Raw genomic sequence first — 25,187 nt, forward strand, 5'->3', positions numbered from 1 at the left:
CCTCCCCCACTGGTCCCACAGAGTCAGGTCAGATACTGGCCAGTCAGAATACTCAAGACGAAGACAACAACAGACAGAAAACACTTAATTATACCTCCAACTGGTCCGCAGAGAATGGGTCTGAGGGCGACCTCGAGCCCCACGTTGGGCGCCAAAAATGTTGGACCTCTCAGTTGCAGAGATGCCCACTTGCTCGAGAGGACGCCCAAAAACCCAGACTCCAAACCAGCTGATGCAAAAAGCATGAGGTATTTATTGTACGTTTGCGCAAACGGGCCCCCCACCTCAGGCAGTGAGGAGCCTTGAGCGGCAGTTTTACACAGGTTATATAGGCAACGAATTAGCATATTCCTAACGCATGCATAGGATTGGTCAGTTCAGAGGGACCGTTAGCATATGGGAGAATGCTGGCGAAGAATGCTGGTGGAGAGTGCTGGTATAAAATGCAGAGGTGGCACGGGATTGGTTGGTTCGGAGGGACAATTAGCATACCGGAGAATGCTGAGGGAGAGTGCTAAGGTGTTACAGGATTGGCCGGTCGCAGTGACATCATAAGTGTGCGCCTAGAGACCCTCCGAAGGGAGGGGCAGCTCTGCTCTGGGGCGCGCCCAGAGGTTTCCTGGAGGGGAGGGGCAGTTCTGCTCTGGGTACCATCTAACCTCTTAAGAAGCCCCTGATATTTGCCCAGGCCTAGTTTCCTGTCCCTCTCCCCCATAAGGGTCCTTCACCCCAGGCTACACAGGCTTCCAGGAGCAGGCCCAGCCCCTGAGCCCACCCTGCTGCGCACTTCTGGGGCTCAGGACTTGGGAGGTAGGTATGGGGCTGCCCATGGTTCTGCCTGGCCCCCGCCCCGGAGGCGTGCACTGGCTTAGGAGGAGGGAGAAATGCCCAGGACAGAAAGGGTTAAACCCAGCTTTAAATATTCATGTCATTGTTTTAAAGGTGTAAACAAGGGGCTTCCAGGTCCTCTTAGACTGGCTGTTATGATGTAGATGTACCCACTTCCAGGAATCCCAGTTTCCCATGGCACCCCTCCCCCTTGGCCTTCCCTCCAAAAATGTCAGGATTTATTAATTTTAAGGTGAGGACATGAGTCTTGGGTGATGTGTGTTTCTCGTGCCATTTGGAATTTCTAGACTTCTTGAGCACCTTCAGGATGTAAGGTGTTTAAAAACTTGTTTTTTCCTCCGTCTTCAAAGTCTGGTAAAATAGAAATTCAAAGTGAAGTTAGTCCTTAGGCTCCTTCTCACCTTTGGAGGGAAGGAGAAGGATTGGAAGTAGGAAAAATCCGTGAGTTTTTTTTTATTTTTTCCTGGTAGGGGTGAGTGAGTGGCAGTGGATGGAGTCTGCTGGGTTTTGTTCCAGGGCTTTCCAAAGTGCTGTTAGGACTCTCAGATGGCTTCAGAATTCCAGTGTTTCCTGGGCAGATTGGTTTCTTGGAGTGGCTGTTGGAGGGTTTTTGTTTTTTTTTTTTTTTGACAGGCAGAGTGGACAGTGAGACAGAGAAAAACAGAGAAAGGTCTTCCTTTTCCGTTGGTTCAGCCCCCAAAGGCCAGCACACCACACTGATCTGAAGCCAGGAGCCAGGTGCTTCTCCTGGTCTCCCATGCAGGTGCGGGGCCCAAGCACTTGGGCCATCCTCCACCGCACTCCTGGGCCACAGCAGAGAGCTGGACAGGAAGAGGAGCAACCAGGACAGAATTTGGCACCCTGACCTGGATTAGAACCCCGTGTGCCGGCACCGCAAGCAGAAGATTAACCTATTGAGCCACGACACCGGCCGGAGGGTCTGCTCTTAGTACAGTTGTTGGTGTCCCACTGAAGTCTTTGCTCATCCGAAGCATGTTTTGGTAAGGGCAGTTTGGATAACTGCCCACACTAGGGCTTTGTGAAATTTCTTTTAAATGAGCCATGTGCTTCCCAGGGGATGGGAAACTCTATAAATGGAAATTATGTTCTTAATCATAAACTTTATAGGGGCAACTGACACTAAAATTCGGCATGTCTGTAATTCTATGCCCAATAAAGTTAGCAATCGAAAGGTCTGAGAGCACATATGCGGTTCTGTTTGTTTTCTGGTTTGGGGTTTTTTTGTTTGTTTTTTGCTTTAGCCCCCAAGGCTTCCAACCTAGCAGGGCTTCTTGCAGTTACTAACATGGTACCTAATGCCATAAACGCTAGTAATTTGGTATGGTTTACTTTATCCTTTGGGTTTTTGCACTGAAGTCATGGTGAGCAGTGGCTTATTTTGTCAGTGATGTGTGTACAAGTTGGGTGGGATGTTCGCTCTCTAGGAAACAGCTCTGCCTTATAAGCTCAGAGAAGTCTCCCAGTGCTCTCTTAAACTTGAACATGACTTTGTTAAACAGCCATTCTGTTCAAGTTGTGTGCTGTAGGGGGAAGACTTACTGGTTCTGGATTGTGCTGTGTACTTGTGGTTTGGAAGGGACATTATGCTTTTCTAGAGAATTAGGATTTAGCATAGCATCGGGAGGAATTTCATCAAGGGCATTTGCCTGAATGTCCTTTTTCTGCCAAGTGCTTATTGGGCTCTCTCTGTGCAAGAGAGCAAAAGATAGGAAAGGTTTTTCATGGAAAGGCACATCAGCCAGGGTACTTTCTAACCCATGTGCTTGCAGGTTGACAGATGAAATGATCTTATAACTTATTTTAAAGTTCAGGGTGGCGTCATCACGTGAGCCTGCAGGCACACACTTCCCAGTTCAGAGGCAGTCTTCCTTGCTGGCCCTGGTGGCCACAGTTATAAGCGCTGTGCAGATGTCAGGTCTTTTCCCATAGTTGTCTGTGATGCTAGCTAGAGTCCCTTTCAGACCTGTGGTGCAGCGGGTTAATGCCCAGGCCTGAGGTGCAGGCATCCCAAATGGATGCCGGTTCCAGTTCCAGCTGCTCCACTTCCGATCCAGCTCTCTGCTATGGCCTGGGAAATTAGTAGAAGATGGCCTAAGGCCTTGGGCCCCTGCATCCGCATGGGAGACACAGAAGAAGCTCCTGGCTCCTGGCTTCAGATCGGCGCAGCTCCAGCCATTAAAGCCAATTGGGGAGGGAACCTTCGGATGGAAGACCTCTCTTTCTCTCTGCCTTTCTTCTCTCTGTGTAACTCTGACTCTAAACTAAAAAATAAATAAATCTTTAAAAAAGAGAAAAAAAAACTCTCCCAGAGCTGGGAGACAGACACATAGATCTTCAGACTGAAAGGGAGCAAAAGGGATGTAAAGGGAACCATTCTTGGATACATTGTCATGGAATTTCAGAAGTCCAAAGACAGGTGCAAACAATCCCAAACAAACTCACAGGTTCTGAGAGGGAAGAAGGGAGGGATGGAGGGAGAGAGAGACAGAGAGACAGAGAGAGAATGAATATGACATAACCATGAAGGAATGAGAATCAGAATGGCATCAGACTTCTCAGCAGCAACACCGGACCTTCAACGATAACGGAACAGAGCCTTTAAACTCCTGAAGGAAATGGTTTTTAGTCTAGAATTTTTCCTATTCACAAGCAAGTGTGAAGACTAAAATAAAGATATTTTCAGACAGAGAGAAACTCAGAAGATGTACTTGTCATCAACCCTCTCTGAGGAACTCGTGTGTGTGTGTGTGTGTGTGTGTATTTCATCAAAGAAGGAGGAACTGAGACTTTGAGATGCAATGACTTTGAACAGCCCTTGTCTGGACTCTTGAGGAACAGTTTTTGTTGTTGTTTTCACACTATTTGTTGAACTCTATTTAGTGTAGAGTTAATCATTGTGTATACAGTTAATTGAAAATAGATCTTAGTAAAAAAAAATAAGAATGGGAATAGGAGAGGGAGGAGGAAGAGGGTGGGAGTGTGGGTAGGAATAATTACTATGTTACTAAGTTGTACTTATGAAATGCATGGGGGGCCGGCTGGCACTTTGGCACAGCAGGTTAAACAGCCCTGGCCTGCAGTTTTAGCATCCCATATGGACACCCCTGCACCTGTGTGGGAAACCTGGAGGAAGCTCCTGGCTCCTGGCTTCAGATCAGCACAGCTCCAGCCACTGCAGCCCAATTGGGGAGTGACCCAGTGGATGGGTCTCTCTCTCCCCCTCACTCCCTCCCTCCCTTCCCCTCTCCTTTCTCTGTGTAACTCTTTCAAATGAATAAATAAATCTTTAAAAAAAGAATGAAAAGCATGAAGTTTGTAATCCTTAAATAAAAGGTTTCTGGGAGGAGAAAAGGATGAATCCAAGAAAGGGCAATATATTGGATATTAAATAATAGTACTAAATTAGGAGTATAATGAAATCTCAAGGTGACAGCTCTGGAGAGAAATCTGCAGAGTACATCTTATGGGTCCTTGAAAGAAATAAACAGTGGCTGGCGCCGTGGCTCACTAGGCTAATCCTCTGCCTGAGGCGCTGGCACACGGGGTTCTAGTCCCGCTTGCCCCTCTTCCAGGACAGCTCTCTGCTGTGGCCCGGGAGTGCAGTGCAGGATGGCCCTGTACGGGAGGCTGAATCTGGAGAGGCCTAGAGGAAACTTCCTGATCCTCCCTTGAATTTGAAAAGCTGTCTTTAAAGTTTCAAATCCCTGGTGGCAAACACCCCAGCCCCAGGATGCTTCTGCCTATTGATCATTAAGGTGGTATAATCGGAGTGGCTAAGACCCTTTTGCATCACATCACCCCACCTCTTGCCCGCTTCCGCTCTGTACCATACACACACACACACACACACACCGTTCTGGGGGTTGGGGAAGGCTGAGTGGTGGGTGGCGCACTTCCCCTCCTCAGCCAAGGGAAGCTGCGGGCAGCCTGCCTAATTCTGGCGGTGACGGTGATGAGGAAGAGTCACCGCAGGCCCAAGTGCTTGGGCCCTGCACCCCATGGGAGACCAGGAGAAACACCTGGCTCCTGGCTTCAGATCAGCGCACTGCGCCGGCCACAGCATGCTGGCAGCACTGGCCATTGGAGGGTGAACCAACGGCAAAGAAGACCTTTCTCTCTCTCTCTCTCACTGTCCATTCTGCCTGTCAAAAAAAAAAAGAAAGAAAGAAAGAAAGAGTCCCCAACCATTGCCTTTGGATGGTTTAGAAGCTACATATTCCAAGTGCCCCCCTACTACCCCATATCCCCACTCGCCATGCCAACTGGTTAAAATCTCAGACTTCCTTCACTCACAGCCAGAATGAGCTCAAACAGAGGAAAGTCCCACTGATAAGGACAAACAACGGTGCTTGAATCAACTAGAATTTGCACAACCAAGAAGAGGCATCAGGCTGGGGTCCCATTATGCTACATGATAGAGCAGGGGCTGGGACATCAAGACGAAGTACAGGTTCAAAGGCCGCACCTGACACCGAAAGACAGGCCACAGAACAATAAGGGGATAGGGGAGCACCTGTACCTGGGAATCCCCTAAGGCCCACCCGCCAAGACCTTGAGCTTCCTCAGCAATACTAGATCATCCAACTGTCACATCACCTCACCTAGCTGCCCTGCTTCCAGAACCCTCACGAGGAGATACTTAGATCCTCCCTGATGTGTAGCATGGGGAGTCAAAGCAGGTGAAGCAGGTGCTTCTCCTGGCTTGGCCTGGCCCTGCCCTTGTGCATAACTGAGCAGACAGAGATAACTTCCCAGTCTGAGACTAGGAGGAACACATCCTGGGGGGTGGGAAGAGAGGACACAAGCCCAAAGCATTTGAAACCTGTGGTCTGAGAGAAAGACAGATACTATGCTGAGAGAATGGGGCTGGGGGAAGGAAAGAGAGGAAGCACAGAATCTCTAATGGAGAGAAGGAAGCCATCATTTGGAAAAGTCACAGAGAACTGGGAGAAGGCCAGGCTTTTCCTGGCCCTGAGTTAACATGGGAAATGGTTGGGGTGGGCGGAGGTTCACACACTGCACTTGACAGGGCTGCAGTCTCCATGGAGCCTCCTGGATTACAAGCGAGGGTGTGCGCGGTTGGCCATGGAACTAGCATTCCAGAGAACGCAGAAGGCATTGGAGGAGGTGCAGAGTGGGATTGGGAGAAGACACAGAGCAGTACTGGGGCGAGTGGGCAGGAGCCCAAGTGGGCTGCATTTGGGTGATGATGTACGATAACAGACTAGAGGCTTGGTAGTTCCAACGGGAGCTCTGGAAAGCACAGATGCAGTTACAGATGCAGACCCGGGAGCCAAAGACAGCTGCCCTGTGTGGACAGATGGTCAGTTCTCTGGGACCTTTACTTAGGGCTTAGATTAGAATACGAATAACAGTTTTCCTCGACTGAGAAAATGCAGGCACAGACGAGAAGATTGTGAGGATCAGAGCTGGCAGGTGCTGTTAACAGCCCTTCACCATGCTGGGCAGCAAAGGAAGTCACACCAAACAGCAAAGCAATGTCCTGTCACTGTCCATGCAATGGGAAAAGTTGTTTTCTTCTTTTTTTAATGCGGTACTGAATGTGGGGACTGTGAGAAAAATGACAGCTTTTACCTGCTGCTGGTGGACATTTAAATGAAAACTAACTTTCTTCAGGGCAATAACAATCAAGTGGAAAATTTAGCATCAGTTATGATTCAGCAAGGTCACTGGTGGGGATTTATTTTAAGGAAATAAGTATGGATGTTCATAAAGACAGGTTTACAGAATCTAAATGACCAAGAAAGAGATGAGACTTGAATAAATGAGTTTTCCCACAATGCTATGCACCACTGGAAAACACAGATAAGGAAGTGCATTTAGTGATATACAAGGAGTTAATGAGATATTAAGAATTTTGTACATTCAGGATCCTATTTTTGTGATCAATATATTCAAGAACAAAGAAAATGTGCAAATGTTAATAGTGTTACAATCAAGTGATAGGATTATAGGTCAACTTTTCACTTTTTTCATTATATAATTTTTTCCCAGAATGTGCAATAAATTATAAAAAGCAATGCATGCAAACTGCCTGATGCATTTCCAGTGTTTGATCAGTGCACTTGCTTTGGGAGCCCACGCCCAAACACCACATCTCTGGGAGCCCTCTTGGGTTGTCCAGCAGGAGGCTGGGTCCTGCTTACCTTGGGTCTCCCAACACCCAGCTTATACCTCTTGAAACAGAGCTTCCGCACTCTGTCACCTGGCATTTCTGCGCTCACATACCCATCTCCCCCCTGCCCTGAATACAGAGACTACCGTGCATATGCCATCCCCAGGGCTGGAGATATGACGGAGCCTCACAAATGACCCATGGAGAAACCCACATTTGGCAATGACTTGTCCTGGAACAAGCCTAAGATGTGAGTTGGATCTAAGCCATGGTGTGGACACCCTACTTCCTGCCTGCTCCTCACCTTGGCAGAGAGGAATGGCTTCGCTCCACAGGTAGTAGTGCTGGGGGGTGCCAGGTGCAAATGGCCATGCTGTGTCCCACCACATGGTAGCCAGCGTTGCATCTGAAATGGATGGAGCCACCTAGTGTGGTGCTCATCTGGCCCAGGATGAAACCGGGCAGAGGGGCCCGAGGCAGGCTGCCTTAAGGGGCTGAACAAAGACAGGGCTCAGGGAATTGGGTTCTGCCAGGAGGACGTGGTCTTTCATGCCTGCCCCTGCCCCTTTCTCCTCTCCCCATCTCCTGTCTTCTCGCTGCCAGGTCCTCTGCTATAGGGGAAGGTGTGAGTCATTTAGACAAGCCAAAACACCACACCACAACACAGGAAAATGAAAAATAGCCCAAGAAGCACTCAGTCTCCACTGTGGTCTGAAGGCAGAACTGGTTGTAGGGCCAGGCTCAGCTCTCAAATCCCTGCAGCTCCCAGACCTGGAGAGCCACACCTCACAGCGCTGGTTCTGGAAAGGTGTGACTGCCACAGCATCCCCTTTCTGACCTCCCCAGCTCTGTGGCTTAGGATGAATCCGTGAGGCTTGTGTAGCTCTGGGTTCCTTGGCTGGACATTGGGACTGTACCTACCTCACAGGTTTTTGTGCTTGTCAATCACCAGCACAGCAGAGGTCAGGACACACAGAGCTCAGCAAAGGCCATCCCTCTGCTGTCTGCTCTTAGGGAATGGGACCAGGCAGACCTGGGCCAACCTAGACCATGAACTTGCCTGCAGGGCTAGGGTCATGGCCTCAGTGTAGATCATTCATTGGTTCAACACATCGATCTCAAGTTTGTTATGTGTCAGGTACTGTTCTCAGTGCTGGGGACAGCACCATAAATACAGCAAGGGAAAACCCAGCCCGGAGATCTGGCATTACCAACCCTGCCAGGGCTCTGGTGGGGGGGAGTACGTGAGTCTGGGAAGAGGATAACCAAAGGACCACTCTGCCTTTTGCTTGTCCCTGGGGTCCTTGCCTGGGTTTCCTAAGCACATAGGGTCAAGGTGGGACTGGGGTGCCAGGGCCTTCACAGCCTCTCTGCCAAACTTGGTGTTTTATTTTTGTTTATATATTTAAAATATCTATTTATTTTCACTTTATTTGAAAAGTGGAGACAGAGAGAGAGAGAGCGAGGAAGGGAGAGAGAGAGAGAGAGAGAATATGAATGATGGAGAAAGATCTTCCATTTGCTGGTTCATTCTCCAAATGCTCACAGCAGCCAGGCTGCCCAGGGCAAAGCCAGGAACCAGGGACGTCATCTGTTCTACATGGGTGAAGGGACTCAAGAACTTGAGTCATAATTTGTTGGCTCCCATGGTGTGCATTAGCAGGAAACTGGACTGGAAGCAAGGAGCCAGGACTCAAACCAGCCACTTAGACATGGGTGTCTCAAGTGGTGTCTTAATTTCTGTGCCAAATGCCTGAACTTTTTTTTTTAATTAAAAGGTATACTTATTTGAGAAAAAGAGAAGAGAAGGATGGAGGGATGGAGGGAGGGAGGGAGGAGGTGGAGAAGGAAGAGAGAAAAAGAGAGAGAAAGAGAGAGAAAGAAACAGAGCTCCCATCTGCTGGTTCACTCCCCTAAAGCCTGAAAAAGCTGAGGTTGGGCCAGGCCAAAGTCAGGAGCGGGAAACTCAATCTAAACGTTCCACATGAGTGGCAGGAACTCAACTAGAGCCATCATGGCTGCCCAGGATCTACAGTGAAAGGAAGCTGGAATTGGGAGCTAGAGTTGAGGATTGAACCCAGACATTTATATAGAACACAGGCATTAAACCACCAGGACAAACATCAGCCCCAACTTGGTGTCTTAAATTCCTCCCTTCCATGCCAGATGTGTGTCCTTCTGTCTCATGTACTATGTATACTGTATCTATGTGCCCATCTCACTCAGGAACAAGAATCTCAGTTATAAGATATGCTTGGTCAGGGGCTGGCACTCTGGCGTAGTAGGCTAAGCCTCCACCTGTGGCACCAGCATCCCATATGGGTGCCTGTTCTAGTCCCAGATGCTCCTCTTCCAATCCAGCTCTCTGCTATGGCCTGGGAAAGCAGTAGAAGATGGCCCAAGTGCTTGGGCCCTTGCACCCACGTGGGAGGCTAGGAAGAAGCTCCTGGATCCTGGCTTCAGATGGGCGCAGCCCTGGGATGTCTGAACTAGCAGACAGAGAAACTTTCTGTCTCTCCCTCTGTCTGTAACTCTGCCTCTCAAATAAATAAATAAAATCTTTAAAAAAAAGTACACTTGGTCATCATGCTAGATGCATAGCTACTTACACAAGTCCACTGTGTTCTGATTCTTAAGTACTACTTGGTGTTCAATGTCATCAATCCTCTTTCTACATAGCAGGCATCCTGTAACTACAACTGACTCATGACTCCTAAACATATCAGTCTTTGGATATCATGGAGAGGGCAAATCCTCAGAAGATTTCAGGTCTGATTTTAGCAACCAGCCTCGTGAAATGCACTGAGCTGCTACCCAAGGGCTAGCACTGTGAGGCAGCAGGTTAAGCTGCTGCCTGTGATGCCAGCATCCCATATGAGTGCCAGTTTGAAACCTGACTGTTCCTCTTCCAATCCAGCTCCCTGTTAACTCACCTGGGAAGGAAATGGACAGAAGAAGATGGTCCAGGTGCCTGGGCCTCTGCCATCCAGGTGGGGGATCTGGATGGAGTTCCTGGCTCCTGGCTTGAACCTGGCCTAGCTCTAGCTGTCAAGGCCATTTGGAGAGTGAACCAGAGCATGGAAGATCTTGTCTTCTCTCTGTGTTCCCCTCTCTCTCCATGTCACTCTGCCTTTCCAATAACAAATAAATATTTAAAACAAAAGTAGGTGGGAAAGGAAACTCAAAGGTAAGCTTATTCTGGAGCCCCAAATTCTGAAATCCATGCATTTCAGGGGTCTTTGAAAAGTTCATGGAAATTGCATTTTTATATATGTGTGTATACACACACACACACACACACACAAAACCATGCATATATTTCACAATTTTTATGCCAAAATAAGCTTATCTTTTAATCACATTTTCCACAAACTTTTAAAAGTACCCTTGTATTTCTCTTTTGCATGCATTCATCCTGGGCTCCCCCTGGGAGGCATTTTAAGGTTCCTTTTTCTCTATGAGGGAACTGAAGTCTGAAGTAACACCACCCTCATCTATTAATCCTCTTGGGCTGTTAGTGACAAGGCTGGTCACTGGCTCTGGGGCACCAGTTGTGAGGGCAGCCCGGGCCTTCTCTGCCTGCATCAGAGAAAGGAGCACCCAGGTGGCTTGGCAGAAAGGCCTGGACTCTCAGGCAGAACAGGTCCCTCTCCTCCCAGGCTCCCCTCAGCATCATCTGCTGGCTCTGCCCTGGGAGCCACACGCAGGATTCTTTCCACCTACTCAGATGGGCCTCTGATTTTGAGCCAGCCTTGCAAGCAGGGGGCCCCATGAGAAGAGGTGGACTAAGAAAAGGGGCATCTTGGGCAGGTTATAATTTTTTTTTCTTTTTTTTTTAACTTTTATTTAATGAATATAAATTTCCAGTGTACAGCTTATGGATTACAATGGCTTCCCCCTCCCATAACTTCCCTCCCACCCGCAACCCTCCCCTCTCCCGCTCCCTCTCCCTTTCCATTTGCATCAAGATTCATTTTCAATTCTCTTTATATACAGAAGATCAATTTAGTATAAAGATTTCAACAGTTTGCACCCACATAGAAACACAAAGTGAAATATACTGTTTGAGTACTAGTTATAGCATTAAGTCAAAATGTACAGCACATTAAGGACAGAGATCCCACATGAGGAGCAAGTGCACAGTTGCTCTTGTTGTTGACCCAACAAATTGACACTCTAGTTTATGGCGCCAGTAACCATCCTAGGCTCTTGTCATGAGTTGCCAAGGCTATGGAAGCCTTCCAAGTTTGCCGACTCTGATCATATTTAGACAAGGTCATAAAAGACAGAGTGAGGATAGTAACCAATGATCCTAAGAGTGGCATTTACCAGGTTTGAACAATTATACAGCATTAAGTGGGGAAGAGGACCATCAGTACACACAGGTTGGGAATAGAGCATTGGTGGTAGAGTAGAGGTTATGATTACAAAGGAATGAGGCCCAAGTGTGCTAGACAGGGTCTAGAAGAAAGGACAGAGTCATTATTAGAGGAGCTAAGAAAGGTGCTATCAAAGCTACAATTAAGTTTTCTGATTGAGAGGCAAATAGAACCTGATGGAAGGGGCTTGATAATAATCTGGTGGGCTTTAGGCCTTGTAAGTTCAGAGGCCCAGACCTATCTATCTCTTCACATGGGGTATATCCTAAGGGAGGTGTGAACCTCCTAGGGGAAGGCACTCTGTTGACTTTCATTACTTGGCTGGGCTGGGAGGAGAGCTGGCCAGGTAAAGGCAGGGGGCATCTCTAATAAGAAATTTACAGTTCTGCCTGCAATGTTGCTGACCCTACTTGACCATCCCCTCAGCTGCAGTGGTCACTTTGGAAGTTGGGCTGAGTGTAGGGCTTTTCAGCTTAGAGCCAATAAGATCTGTGGCTCTGACCTGGGCATCCTTCGACTCCAGGGCAGGTCCATTTCCAGTGATCCAACTCTTGGCAGAGCTGCCAGGGCTCTTCACAAGCTGACTTCTGCTGAAGCCCAGGCTTACCACACTGAAAGCCACTGCAGTGGACTGGCCTGTTGGGTCTCCTTGAGGGCAGATCACTGTACAGATCAGCCATTAATAGGCCTGCCACCCATTGCTTCTGATGCCGAGCTTTCTTTTCCTCCTGGTTTGTGTTAAAGCAGACCAGAGGATGCAAGTCAAGGGAGTGCCAAGTCCCATCTCTAATCTTCGGTGGCCTGAACTACAAGTCTATAGTCACAGGCATGTTCTGTAGTAGTTTTTCTAAGGTAGACAATGCCCATGAGGAAAAGTATATTCTCACTTTAAAACTTTCTTTCCCTTTTGTCTGAAAGGGAGGTTTTTTCTACTTACTGTATACTTCGCTGATGGCGAAGTGAATCTAGCTATGAGATTATTATTTAAGCTCTTATTTTGGCTATGCTATTGCAGAAAAATGTTAGCCATCTCTTTTATAAGGTCTAAAGATTAAATTGTGCATCCTACAGATTCCTTCATAATAGAATTAGTTTCCTAGCTTGAAGAGAATAGAGAAATGAAAGAATAAGTTGGGCTTAGAATAGAGAAATGAGGGAGCAAGTCCTAGATCGCTTGCTGACAATAGCAATATTACATGAATACTTAGCAAACCATTTTTTTAAAGATTTATTTATTTATTTGGAAGGCAGGGTGGCAGGGAGAGAGAGAGAGGGAGACACACACACAGCGATCTTCAATCCACTGATTCACTCCCCATATGGCTGCAATACCTAGGGTTGGACCAGACTGAAGCCTGGAGCAAGGAACTCTATCCAGGTCTCCCCCATGGGTGGCAGGGGCTCAAATACTTGGGCCATGTTCCACTGCTTTCTCAGGTACATTAGCAGGGAGCTGCATTGGAAACAGAGCAGCTGGGACTCATCTTGGCAATCTGATATGGGATGCTGGTATTTGCAAGTGACGACTTAGCCTGCTGTATCACATGCTGGCTCTGAAGTTATAACCTGACATCCCTTCTGATCAACATTCTTGAAAAGTTTGTCCAGTGGGCTGGAGCTGTGGCATGATTGTTAAAGTTGCCATCTGCAGTACTGCCATCCCATATGACTGCTGGTTCAAGTCCAGCTGCTCTACTTCCAATCCAGCTCCCTGCTAATGCATCAGAGGGAAAGCATCAGAGGATGGCTTAAGTACTAAGGTCCCTGCATCCACATGGGAGATCTGGAGGAAGCTCCTGGCTCCTGGCTTCTGCCTGTCCCAGCCCTGGGCAGTTGTGGTAACTTGGGGAATGAACCAGCAGATGGAAGATCTGTCTATCTCTTTCTCTCTCTCTACTTCTGCCTTTCAAATAAATAAATACATCTTTAAAAAAAAATTAGTCCAGTATTTGTTTGCTCCTTTCTCACGGGCTGGCCGCATGGCTCCTGGCCTTACCAGATGGCGATGAAGTCTCCAGAAGGCTGTCTGCAGCAGGCTGAGGTTGAACAGGACGCCATGACTGATGGGCACGGGGATCAGCCAGACGCAGTCCTGGGAGCTAGCGTAGGCTGGGGGGTATCCAGGGGAGTACACAGTAGCACTGAAGAAGGTGACGTTCCTGCCTCAGGGAACTGAGGAGAGGGAGCACAGCACGCACTGAGTGCCCAGAGTGCGCTGGACCTTCCCACACAAAGCCCCCTGCTGGGGAGGTGGGGAGTCCTCACCTGACAGGTGCCCTGTGGGCCTGCCCCTCCCTCCACCTCCCTCTCTCTCTGTCATGGAAGAGACCTAAGAAGGAAGCACCCGGCTCAAGCTTTCCAGGATGGGAACCAGCAGATGTCAGGGCCAAGGCTGCAGTACTAGGAAGAGATTTTGGAAAGGAAAATTTCTCTTTGATCTGCTCTTTCTTGGGTGGATTTGACCTTGAGCTGAGGGTTTCTGTGGCGAGGTGACAGGGCCAAATTAGAGCAGAGCCATCTATTCACCTGATGATGCCCACAAGTGTTTCAGACTCTCTCAGCTTCTGTTTCCTCACCTGGAAAATGAGCCCAAGAGGACTGTGGTGGCCATGAGGTGAGGGACGCTCACAGAATGCCCAGCCCTGCACCTGCCACATAGACACAGCTGCCTCTCCTTATCTTCCTGCTCCCCTAAGGCAACACCCACTTTGTGGCTCACTCTGATGGAGCTTTAGGCAAGGGAATGCAGAGGCCTTGAAAGCCCCATGGTGTTGGGACACAGTCACCAGGGAGAGGATAAGCAGGGATGCTGGGAAAGAAAACACCCAAGTTCCTTGGTCCAGAGTCAGGAGCGTCTTTGGCTGATGGGAGCCTGAAGCAGACACCCAGGGCGGGGTAGATGGGACGGAGCAGGAAGAACCCCAGCTGCCTCCATGCAAAATGCAGAGGACAGGGTTCCTAGGTGTGGTGCCATGGACCTGCTTCCCCCATCACACACACACACACACACACACACGTGCTGAGTATCCACACAGGGCCAGGAATGGCCTGGAGAGACAGTGGGGAGCAGGAGGCTCTAGTTTTTCCCACGGCACTCACAGCTCACTGCCACCCAGCCACGCACCCAGCAGCAGTACAATGCAAGGTAAGCCAGGTCATTGGTGCGCAATGTCCCAGGGCTTCTGGAGGGGCTCTCCTGTGTGTGAGGGTAGGGAAGAGTCCCTGGGAGTGTGTGCATCTAGACACAGCCCCGAGGGATGGCAAGGACCCAAGAGGGCAAGGTAGCAGAGTGGGTTTTTAATAAGAGCAAGGAGCAGCAGGTGCCAAGAACCAGAGGCAAGATGCCCTGGTGTACTAGGGAAATGGAGGGCATGTCAGCTTAGGTAGGGCACAGGGTCTGTGAGAGCAGACATGAGAGGTAGGTAGGTACCAGGTCCTGAGACACACAGTGTGCTGCCCCAAGGGTCTAGAATTTACTCCAAGCAGTAAGGGGCTGCCTTGGCTGACCTCTGAGTGGGGGAATGGAGTCCACACTGGTGGTTCTGAAGGCTTGCTCTCCCTGCATTGAGAAGCCAGCACTGAGGAACCTAAGACTGGGTTGAGTGAAGCTGGCCCATCGAGGAAGCCAACAGCAGAGATAAGTCAGACCATTGGTGGCCTGGGTTAAGGTACAGGCAGTGGAGAGAAAGAAGTGGGTACACTTGAAAGACACTTAGGATGCAGAAAGCAGCACTTGGTGAATATGGGAGTGAACAAGTGGGAGGACACTCAAATGAAGGGGTGAGCGGCCAGAGTCCTCATCACTAGACAGGCATTTCAGCTTAGCAGAGGCTGAGATGAGAAGGTCCATTCTGAACATACAGGGACGCTAGACACCTCTGAAGGGAGTGGAAGTATTTAGGAAGCATTGCACGGACAAGGGCACATGGAAAATGGCACTGAAAGGTAAGTTGACTTTGGTGAAAAGAGATTCTGAGAGGCACGCCCAGTGTTTTCAGGAGATGTGTTTCCTGAGAACGTTTAGAAGATCCTTAACTGCATGCGTTTGTACATGCTCTGGACCAAAGTAAGCCAGGCTTTGATTCCATCTTCTGTGACCTTTCTGCAGTGCCCTCAGGCAGGCAGGAGTCTCAGCCCAGGGACTGTAGATCAAGATGGCATTTGGGGGACATGGAGGCGGGTGAGAGAAAAGAAGAGAAGGGAAGGAACTCCAAAGAACATTTAAGGGGCAAAGGAAGAGATGACCACAAAAGGCGGCAGAGGTGGAACAGTGGTTGGAAAAGCAACTTTGGTGTCAAAGAAACCAATGGGAGAAGCCTCTAGAAGTAGAAGAGCAGACTGCTGCCTTCTCTCACCAGCTGTGTTGGAAGACAGCACGCAAGGAGCGAGGAAGGAGTGACACACCACCAACTAGCAATTCGGGAATGATCCACTGCGCAAGCACAGGGTGGTTCTGGAAGTCTGGAAAACTTAGCGGAGGTTTAACCTCCAGCACCAGAACCAGTGCTGCACACAGAGCTTCTTTCCACGCAGAGTTCCTGCTGAGCGCTCCCCAGGGTGAGGAAGCCATCAGCGAGGTCCCAGTTGCTCAGGGCATTCAGGGGTCTCCAGGGGGAGGCCTGGTGATCTGATTCCAGGGTTGAGCCCTCTTTCTGGGGTATGGGCCCCACCCAGCTTCCCCTCTGGGAAAATGCTGGGCCTACGGGGCTGAGGTGTGGAGGGCGGGGCAGAGGCAGCATGACCCTGTGTCATCTTCCATCTAGGTTCTGATTAAGGAAGAGGACTCAAAAAAGCACCAACAGCTCCCTGGAATCCACCCGTTGGCTCCAGACCCATATGGGACGCAGGACAGTGACCAGAGAAGCAAGAAAGCTGTTGGGAAAAAGGTGCATTCTCCTCTTCCCTTGGGAAGATGCCAGGATTCTCTCAACCTCTCCAGGACTCAGCCCAGCACTCACCTACTTCACTCTCATGTAGAGCCTTCCCTTCCAACTGGGGACATCTAGCCTGTCCAGGTGGATCTTCTCAAGGGCTGCCTCAGTGGGCCCCCGGATCACACCCCTCTAGGACTTTGCCGGTGCTGGCCCAGTGCTCTGTCACCAAGATGCCCTCCCTGGCCAGAGTGGGTCACACTCACGTGAGAATGGGACTGACTGGAGAACCCCCGGAGCAGGCAAGTGCATGGTGTGACCACCCAGGGAGAGTCACCAAGGGTGAGCAAGGGACATACCTTCACACCTGGGCAGGGGGTGGTCCCAGTTCTGGTTGGTGCAATGCTGACATGTGAGGATGGTGTGGCCCATTAGCTGATATCCTGGGAAGCACTCGAAGGTCACAGACTGTCCCACGTTGTAGTCGGTTCCCCTTATGCTGCCATTGGTGAAGGGCTCTGGGTCTGGGAACTCCTGAAGCTCATAGGCTAGAAGAGTATAGGAGAGAATGGGCTTTATCCTCCCCCAGGTATCTTCTTGTGACCAGAATGCAGGAGCTGCAGAGAACTGGCACAGTGGGGAAGCACCGAGACTTGGACACAGGAGGCCCTTAGTCATTTACTAAAAGCTGTTGATGCTGCCTGAGTCATTTAACTGCTGTGCCCCTGGTTTTTTTTACTTATAACATGGTTATTGTGAGGATACACAGGGCAACACTTGCACAACTGCTGGCACAACAGCTGCTCATGGTGAGAGCTCAATAGAGGTGCCCCATCATTGGCATTTCCACGGGGAAAGGAAGCTCGGGGAAGCCACTGACCACTGCTATTTCCGGAGCAGCTCTTGGGGCCAGGCAGTGGACTGGGGTCCTCCATGTTGGTCACTGCATTTAACCTTCATAAGGGCCAAGGCCACAAACAAAAGCAGCAGGGGGCAAACAGGGCTTTCAGACTCTGGGAACTCAGAACCTCTCAGGGAGGAAAGCAGGTGAACCTGGATGAGGAGACAGTTTTCAGAGGGGTGGCTGGGCCACCAGGAGTGTGTAGCTGTCATTCCAGCCAGCCCCTCTGAGAAACCAGAAATCTGTTTCCATGGGAATGTGCAGCCCTGACTCAAAAGGACATGCCCAGGTGTTAAATGGCCGAAGCCACCCCAATGGGGGAGGCCACCAATGGAGCTGTAGAGCGGGGCCCAAAGGACAAGGAACAGCTTTCATGGCAGGCATCCAGCACAGAAAACCACCAGCAGAAGGAGCTGGAACATTCCTACAGTAAAGATTCTTCATGGAAGTAGCTGAGACTAAATAGCGGCATCCAGCAGGGGATGCCTTTATCAGAGGCAATAACACCACTGTTTGCTGTTGCCCAGGGCAGGCTCTATGGCAAGAACCTGGCAGGTGTCACTATGAAGTCACCCAGCTGGCAGGGCAGGTTGAAGAACAGGGAAGCCTCGATGGGTATGGGGGGGTCCAAGGGGAGCCATAGCTCTGTCAGGGGGTTAGGGCTGAGGGTGATGGGCACCACAGTGGAAGCAGGGAGCCTGTTACCCTAGGAATCACTGGAACAGGACAGCCTGGGCCTTTAAAGAATGCCTCCCTGAGGAACATGTGGTGCACAGCAGCACAGGCAAGACCCATACCACAGCCAGATGTGGCCTTGAGACATGTCAGGCTTTTGAGAGAGAGGGGACAGCATCAGTGACATCAGCGATGTGGTGCCTGGGTTCCAAGGGAAAGGCAGGGCTTCTGGGGGCAGAAATGACCCTGAGGACAGCGGCTCCTTAGCTTTCCCAAAGAGAGACTCCTGCGGGAGGTGAGGTGGGTTTGTACGGAAGGGAGACGCTGCAGTGGGTGTGGAGAGAATTTCAAACACAGTGCACACTTTAAAACACTGTGGGGGAGGAGGGGCGGCACTGTGGTGTAGCAGGTAAAGTTGCTGCCTGCAGTGCTGCCATTCCATATGGGTGCCAGTTCGAGTTCCGGCTGCTCCACTTCCGATCCAGCTCTCTGCTATGGCCTGGGAAAGCAGAAGATGGCCAAAGTGCTTGGGCCCTTGCACTCATGTGGGAGACCTAGAAGAAGCTCCTGGTTCCTGGCTTCAAATTTGCACAGCTCTGGCTGTTGCAGCCAGTTGGAGAATGAACCAGCAGATAGAAGACCTCTTTCTCTCTCCTCTCTGTAACTCTACCTGTCAAATAAATAAATAAAAATCTTTAAAATTTTTTTATTTTATTTGAAAAGCAGAGTTACAGACAGTGAGAGAGAGAAAGGTCTTCCTTCCGTTGGTTCACTCTCCAAATGGCTGCTATGGCCGGAGCTGCACCGATCCGAAGCCAGGAGCCAGGTGCTTCTTTCTGGTCTCCCATGCGGGTGTAGGAGCCCAAGCACTTGGGCCATCCTCCACTGCCCTCCCGGGCCACAGCAGAGAGCTGGATTGGAAGAGGAGCAACCGGGACTAGAACCGGCATCCACATGGGATGCCAGCGCTGCAGGCGGAGGATTAACCTAGTGCACCACGGCCCCGGCCCATAAATAAATCTTTAAAAATAATTCCAAAAAAAAAAGATGCGTATTTCATTGTTGGAATTCAGCATCTCCACAAGGGCTCCGTCTTCCCGTGACGTCGCTATGGCCTGATGTTTCTGTCCCATCAGAATCTGTAACTGAGGCCTCCTCCTTCACATGGAGGTGTCTGGAGGAGGGGCTCTTTAAGGGCGGGTGGCACTGGCTTCCTTATACAAGAGACCTGGGTGTGGGTGCTGGGGGAAGTGGCTAGGCCATCACTTGGGACCCCCACCTCCCATCCTGGGGTGCCTGGGTTTGAGTTCAGGCTCTTCTTCTGAGCCCAGTTTCCCTGCCACCCACTTGCGAGCCCCACATGGAGCTCCTGGCTTCAGCAGGGCTCAGACTCAGCTGTTGGGGGCATTTAAGGAATGAACCCGGGGACAGGAGTTCGGAGTTCTCTCTTTACCTCCTCTGTCTCGCGTTCTTTCAATTAATAATAATAAAAAAAGTCCAGAGAGAGCTACTCTACTCGTCCTGTCAGTGAGGACACAGCAAGAAGGGGCTACCTGTGAACCAAGCGCTGCCCCCCAAACACACACAAGGACTCTCTCTGCCTGACCTCAGGTTTCCCAGTACCCAGAGCAGGAAGAAGCAGGGTTGTGCTATTTATCAGCATCCCCAGCTCCTGGGGGTTTGCTAATACAGCTGGAGGCAACTCAGGATGTACTCAGAACCCATCTGCAATGCTTTCATTTTTAACAAGGACATGTTTAGCATTAGAAAGGATGTCTAGGAACAAGATAAAGCAGCAGTGGAACAATCTGGGAAGGGCTTAGAACAGAGGGCTCCTCAGTCAGCAGCACCAGGGAGATGGAGGACCTACTGGGGCAGCCCCACACTGTTACACAGGCTGGGCACAGGGCTCCACAGCCGCAGGCGTCTGATGGCCTATGGCTCAGGGCAAGCCTGATGTGGAGAACTGGGGTCCTTACAGGGAATATGTGCCTGGAGGAGAGGGGCCTGTCAGGGTTTTCCCTCAGGCAAGGCAGAGCTGCAGTGAGGGTGGCTAAGCCTCAGCCAGGAAAACCCTGTCTGGGGCAGGCTTAGTGGGTGCTCCTAGGACTCTCAGAGAGCCCCTGACGCTGCCACAGGAGGAGCTCTGTGGCCAGGGAATGGCCCAGAAGGATGAATTCCACTGCTGAACCTGGGGGGAGTGGTTGATGGCACGGGCAGTGAGAAGGGACAGCTGGCCGCTTGCCTAGTGACAGCTACCGGCCACAGGGTGGAACCCTGGAAGCTGCCCCTCTAGAAGAGGCTGCAGGTAACACATGTGGCCAAGGGCATGAAGCCACCATTGGGCCTGCCGCCCCCTCCCTGCCATCTCCCCTGCCCACACGAATGTGGGCTAGGAAGGTGCCTGGAGTGTGTCTGTCCTTACCCTGGAACTCTAGCCTGAATCCCAGCCAGTCCTGGGAGCGGTCACTGTGGAAGTACATGGTGTGACTGGTCCTGTACGGGCCATTGTGGAGTTCCATGAAGTCATGGTCGGGCTCAGTGGAGAAGTTCAGGAACTGGATGTGAGCTCCTGGGAGTGAGACAGAGGCAGCCAGTAATCAGAGCAACCCAGCCCCGCTCCACCACCTGGCCTGTCCTCTCCCACCACAGCCCACGTTCCCACTCCTCACCTCCTCTCTCCTGTCTCCAGGAACCACTGGAAAGTCCATTATTCATTCGAAAGGAAAGGCACTGGTCATTTCAGAGACTCCACCCCAACTGCATTGTGTTTTATTGAGGACAAAGCCCAAGTAAATGCTTGCTGTGATCATGCTTCATCTATTATCAGTAGAAAGGCAGTTTTATCCAATAAACCTTTTACTTAAAAATAACACCCACCCTGGGGCAGAAGACACAGATCCAACAGTCATACTTTCTAGGCTGTTTAAGACAACCCAGAAGCATAAGGCTTAGCAGCTCATGCATTTCCCAACCACTCCCTTCCAAGTTCCAGGCAGGTGCTCCCGGGGTCTCAGTGGGTTTATCTAGATTTAACAACCTGACAACTTACGTGAATCCAATTAGAACCTTAAAGTACAAATGAATGTACTCCTTGGAGGTGCGAGTATTAAAATGTGTTTACTGATGAGATTTTTCTAAATAGACTACTCTGGAACACATTATTCAAGAGATACATTTACTGTGAAAATTGGCTTCAAAGGGGCCGGTACTGTGGTGCATCAGGTTAACAACCTGGCCTGAAGCGCCAGCATCCTATATGGGCACTGGTTTGAGACCCAGCTGCTCCACTTCCAATCCAGCTCTCTGCTATGGCCTGGGAAAGCAGTAAAAGATAGCTCAAGTCCTTGGGCCCCTGTACCCACGTGAGAGACCCAGAGGAAGCTGCTGGCTCCCAGTTTCAGATCCGCATCAGCACAGCTCTGGCCATTGCGGCCAATTGGGGAGTGAACCATCGGATGGAAGACTCACTCTCTCTCTCTCTCTGCCACTGCTCTCTTTATGTAACTCTTTCAAATAAATAAATAAATCTTTAAAAAAAATGGCTGCAAAATAACATACAAAATACCACTAGGATGTTTATGTAAAAACCTAGTCAAAAATCTTCTCCCGCTTGCTCACAGAAGCTCCCAGGCACCTGCCAGGCCTTCGGGCTGTGTGAGGCTTTAGGAGGGCCCCACCTCCACGGGAGGACTCTCTAACGCTGGGAACTAGTATGTCGCTAAAAATCCAGTGCCTGGGCAGGGGGATTTTCATTTTTCATGCTTAAAATGTGCTCATTTGTCGCTTTCTATCTGGTTCAAAATGAACACATGTGGGTTTTATTTTTTTGTCTGATTAAATACAGATCCCAGTGTGGGGCTGGAAAGCACAGGCTCCATGCGTGATAGGTGTGAAGATCATTGCAAAATTACCTGCAATCTGTAACAGTCTCTGCTGTACTTAATGTACAAGTCTGAAGACCCTTTGTCTCCTGCCCTGACCCACTCTACTGTGTTCCTCCACAGAAGCTATCCTTTGTAAGGGTTTGGAAGGCATCCTTCCAGCTCCTGGGTGTAGATTCTGAAATATGTACTGGGGTTTCTGGGTTTTAAACACGTACATGCATGGCACTATAATAACACAAAAACTAGCACTCATTTTTTTTTTTTTTTGACAGGCAGAGTGGATAGTGAGAGACAGAGAGAAGGGTCTTCCTTTTTGCCATTGCACCCTCCAATGGCCTCTGCGGCCGGCGCATCGTGCCGATCCGGAGCCAGGAGCCAGGTGCTTCTCCTGGTCTCCCATGCGGGTGCAGGGCCCAAGCACTTGGGCCATCCTCCACTGCCTTCCCGGGCCATAGCAGAGAGCTGGCCTGGAAGAGGGGCAACTGGGATAGAATCCGCTGCCCCAACTGGGACTAGAACCCCGTGTGCTGGTGCCACAAGGCAGAGGATTAGCCTGTTAAGCCACGGTGCCGGCCTAAAACTAGCACTCATTCATTTTAACTCCATCCATGTGAACTGTCTGACAGTACAAGTCACTCTTAGTGAGCAGACCCTGTTACAGATGGCAGGTAATTTTGCAGTGAGCCTCTTTGCAACCTATCACCCACAGAGCCTGTGCTTTCCATCCCCACACTAGGATCCCTGGGGCCCTGAGGGCCCATCCCACAGGCTTCTGAAGGTTGAATTTGTGAAATGTGCAAAAAGGACTGGCCCGTGACCTCCACCTAGTGGCAGCAGCTTGTAAATGCAGGGGCCCTTTACACAAGGAAACCAGGTACCATAATTCTACGCCTGGTGAGTAGTTCAACACTCACTTGTAGTTAAAGGATTCTGGCAGCTGCGACTGGAGCCTGCAGTAGTGTCTTCCCCAGAGCTTGCTTAAGCCCCCAGGACTAACAGATGCAGCGTGCTGGTGGCTGAACACAATGCCTTACCCACAGCAGCCCTCCCATCTGAACTCACTTGCCTTGAGATTCTCCTCGCCCTCCATCATCTAAGGCTCCACTGCCCTCAGCCTGCAGGCAGACCTACAGGATCTCCCAGACACCCCCTTCCTCGGTGCCTCAGAATCTGGAGTCTCTCAAGGCTGCCAAAGCCGTCATCACTGTGTGCTTGGCGTCCTTTGGCAGATGGGACCTGGTCGTTAAGACCCCAACCTTCAGAGGGTCACCAATCCCTCTGCCCTTCCAACCAGATTTACAGAATCCCAGTTAGGCTGCTTCCCCCTTCTGGAACCTGAAGACACACTCCCACTCCAGACTGTAGAACAAAGGACAAAAGGGGCCCTCTTCATGCCTTGGCCTCCTGGGATACAGAAACTCCATGGTGTGGGCAGAATGGTCTCCGTGTGCAGCCCTTTTGATCCATGCCAGTGCAAAGCCTTTACTCCTCCAACCAGAGATATCTGGGGAACAATACACGCATCGCCAACCATCACATTTTGCACCCGGCTCTCCCAGTGCCCTCCCCATAGTATCATCCCCTGTGCCTGGAACACTTCCTCCCTTTCCTTCCTGCCTCCTCCAAAACCACCTCGTGATCTCCAGCCAGCTAGAATGTGTGCATGAAGAATGCAAACTCAATTTCATATTGACCTTGGCTCAAGTTAATTAGGATGATAAATCAGATGGGGAGTTCAAAGCAAAACTTGAGGTTTGGTCTCTGTAACATAGATTATTGTTTCTTTTATTTTTTAAACAGTATACTGAGTGTTAACAGCATGAAGAAATACCACTGCAAGTCTATTTGAGTAAAATCAACAGAACTGCTAGTAGGAAATGTTGACAGAAATGTGGAGTAAGAGGAACATGCATTTACTGAAGAGAGGAATTCAAAACAGAACAGGAACCTATAAGATAATTTGAGTCTCTTACAAAAGTACACATACAGCATCAGACTCCAAATGTGTATCTCTATGTACACAATTGACTTGGAAAACAAGTGCACATAGAAACCCCTTGCCATGTTCACTTATTCACAATCACTAAAAACTGTCAACTGGATGATCTTCATGAGGGATGAATATGCAACCAGTACCAGATCCATAATGAGGACAGGATTCAGTGAGAAAGAGGAACAAGACGTAGAGTCATGTGATGAGCGGGTGAATTTCAGGTGCATTTTTCTAAGAGAGAGAAGCCATACCCTAAAGGCTACATGGTATGATTCAACTCATAGGACATTCTGGGGAAAGGCCAAATAGAGATGGAGAACACACGAATGAATGGTTGTTCAAGGCCAGTGGAGTTCAAAGAGTTTGACTGCAAAGGGCCACACAGAGATCTTACAGGCAAAGGAGCTGCTACTTCAGTTGTTGGACTGGTGGTTAGCAGACACTCCCATGAGGGTTCAAACCATTGGTGGTAAGCAGACACTCCCATGTGGTTTCAATCCACTGGTGTTTAGGAGACACTCTAACGTGGCTTCAAACCATTGCTGGTTAGGAGACACCCATGTGGGTACAAACCCTTGCATCTGTACTTCCCACACACTGCTCAAGTAGACACAAATTCACCCAACTGTACATCTGAGTTTCATTGCATTATGTGTAGATTTTTCCCCAAGTTCAACAAACATCTATGTTCCCTGAAGGCCTCACTGTTTATTGGCAGATGGTCACAACAGGACTTCAGTGTTGCTCTCACAGCTTGTTAGACCTCAGCAGCAAACTGGGAAAACCCTCTTTTCTCTTTCCCAGGAGGCAAATCCCATTTCCTGTGATGTTGGTGTATTCTGCCTATGGCACTCTAAAGGTTCCAAATGAGATTCCCAGGCTATATTCCAGTCAGGAGGTCTTATGTCATAGAGAGTCAATCAAAGCATGGGGGGCAGGGAACTCTCTAATGCAAAACTGAGACAAAAGGAATGGATATCCAAGCGAGGGGCCTCCCTGGACCTGGGCACAAGTTGTAAGAAGTGGTGCCTTCCTCCTGGGCCTGCATCAACCCCATAGGTTTTGCAGTGTTGGAGGATGTTTCTCTAGCCAGGGACATGTCTTTGGGCACCTGTTCCAGTTCCAGTGGCTCCACTAGCTCCCTGCTCATGCACCTGGTAAAGCAGTGGAAGATGGCCCAAGTGGTTGGGCCATGCACTCATATGAGAGATCCAGAAGAAACTCCTGGCTCCTGGTTTCATCCTGGCCCAGTGCTAGCCATTGTGGTCATTTGGGGAGTAAACCAGCGAATAGAAGACATCTCTCTCTCTCTCTCTCTCTCTCTCTCTCTCTGTGTGTGTGTGTCTCTCCCTCTATAACTCTGCCTTTCAAATAAATAAACCTTTCTTAAAAAAAAGAATTATGAACAAATTGAAATGTCTGTGTAATGTTTCTCAACATCAGTAAAATCTAAATTTTAAACAAAAAATAAGACT

At 49.7% G+C, this 25,187-nt stretch overlaps 1 protein-coding gene across 1 annotated transcript in view; it reads right to left on the reverse strand.

Annotated features, from left to right (window-relative positions):
• LOC133754327 (CUB and sushi domain-containing protein 1-like) overlaps window positions 1-25,187 on the reverse strand; it is a 53,041-nt gene that overhangs the window by 24,838 nt on the left and 3,016 nt on the right. Inside the window, exons 3-6 of the mRNA XM_062184787.1 lie at window positions 23,133-23,223; window positions 20,505-20,592; window positions 20,258-20,404; window positions 16,616-16,804 (exon numbers count right to left, since the gene is read on the reverse strand). Of these exons, the coding sequence (XP_062040771.1) occupies window positions 16,616-16,804; window positions 20,258-20,404; window positions 20,505-20,550 (382 nt within the window). The 5' untranslated portion in view covers window positions 20,551-20,592; window positions 23,133-23,223. The remainder of the gene's footprint in view (window positions 1-16,615; window positions 16,805-20,257; window positions 20,405-20,504; window positions 20,593-23,132; window positions 23,224-25,187) is intronic.

Source organism: Lepus europaeus (assembly GCF_033115175.1).
Source record: "Lepus europaeus isolate LE1 chromosome 21 unlocalized genomic scaffold, mLepTim1.pri SUPER_21_unloc_2, whole genome shotgun sequence".
NCBI lineage: Eukaryota > Metazoa > Chordata > Mammalia > Lagomorpha > Leporidae > Lepus > Lepus europaeus.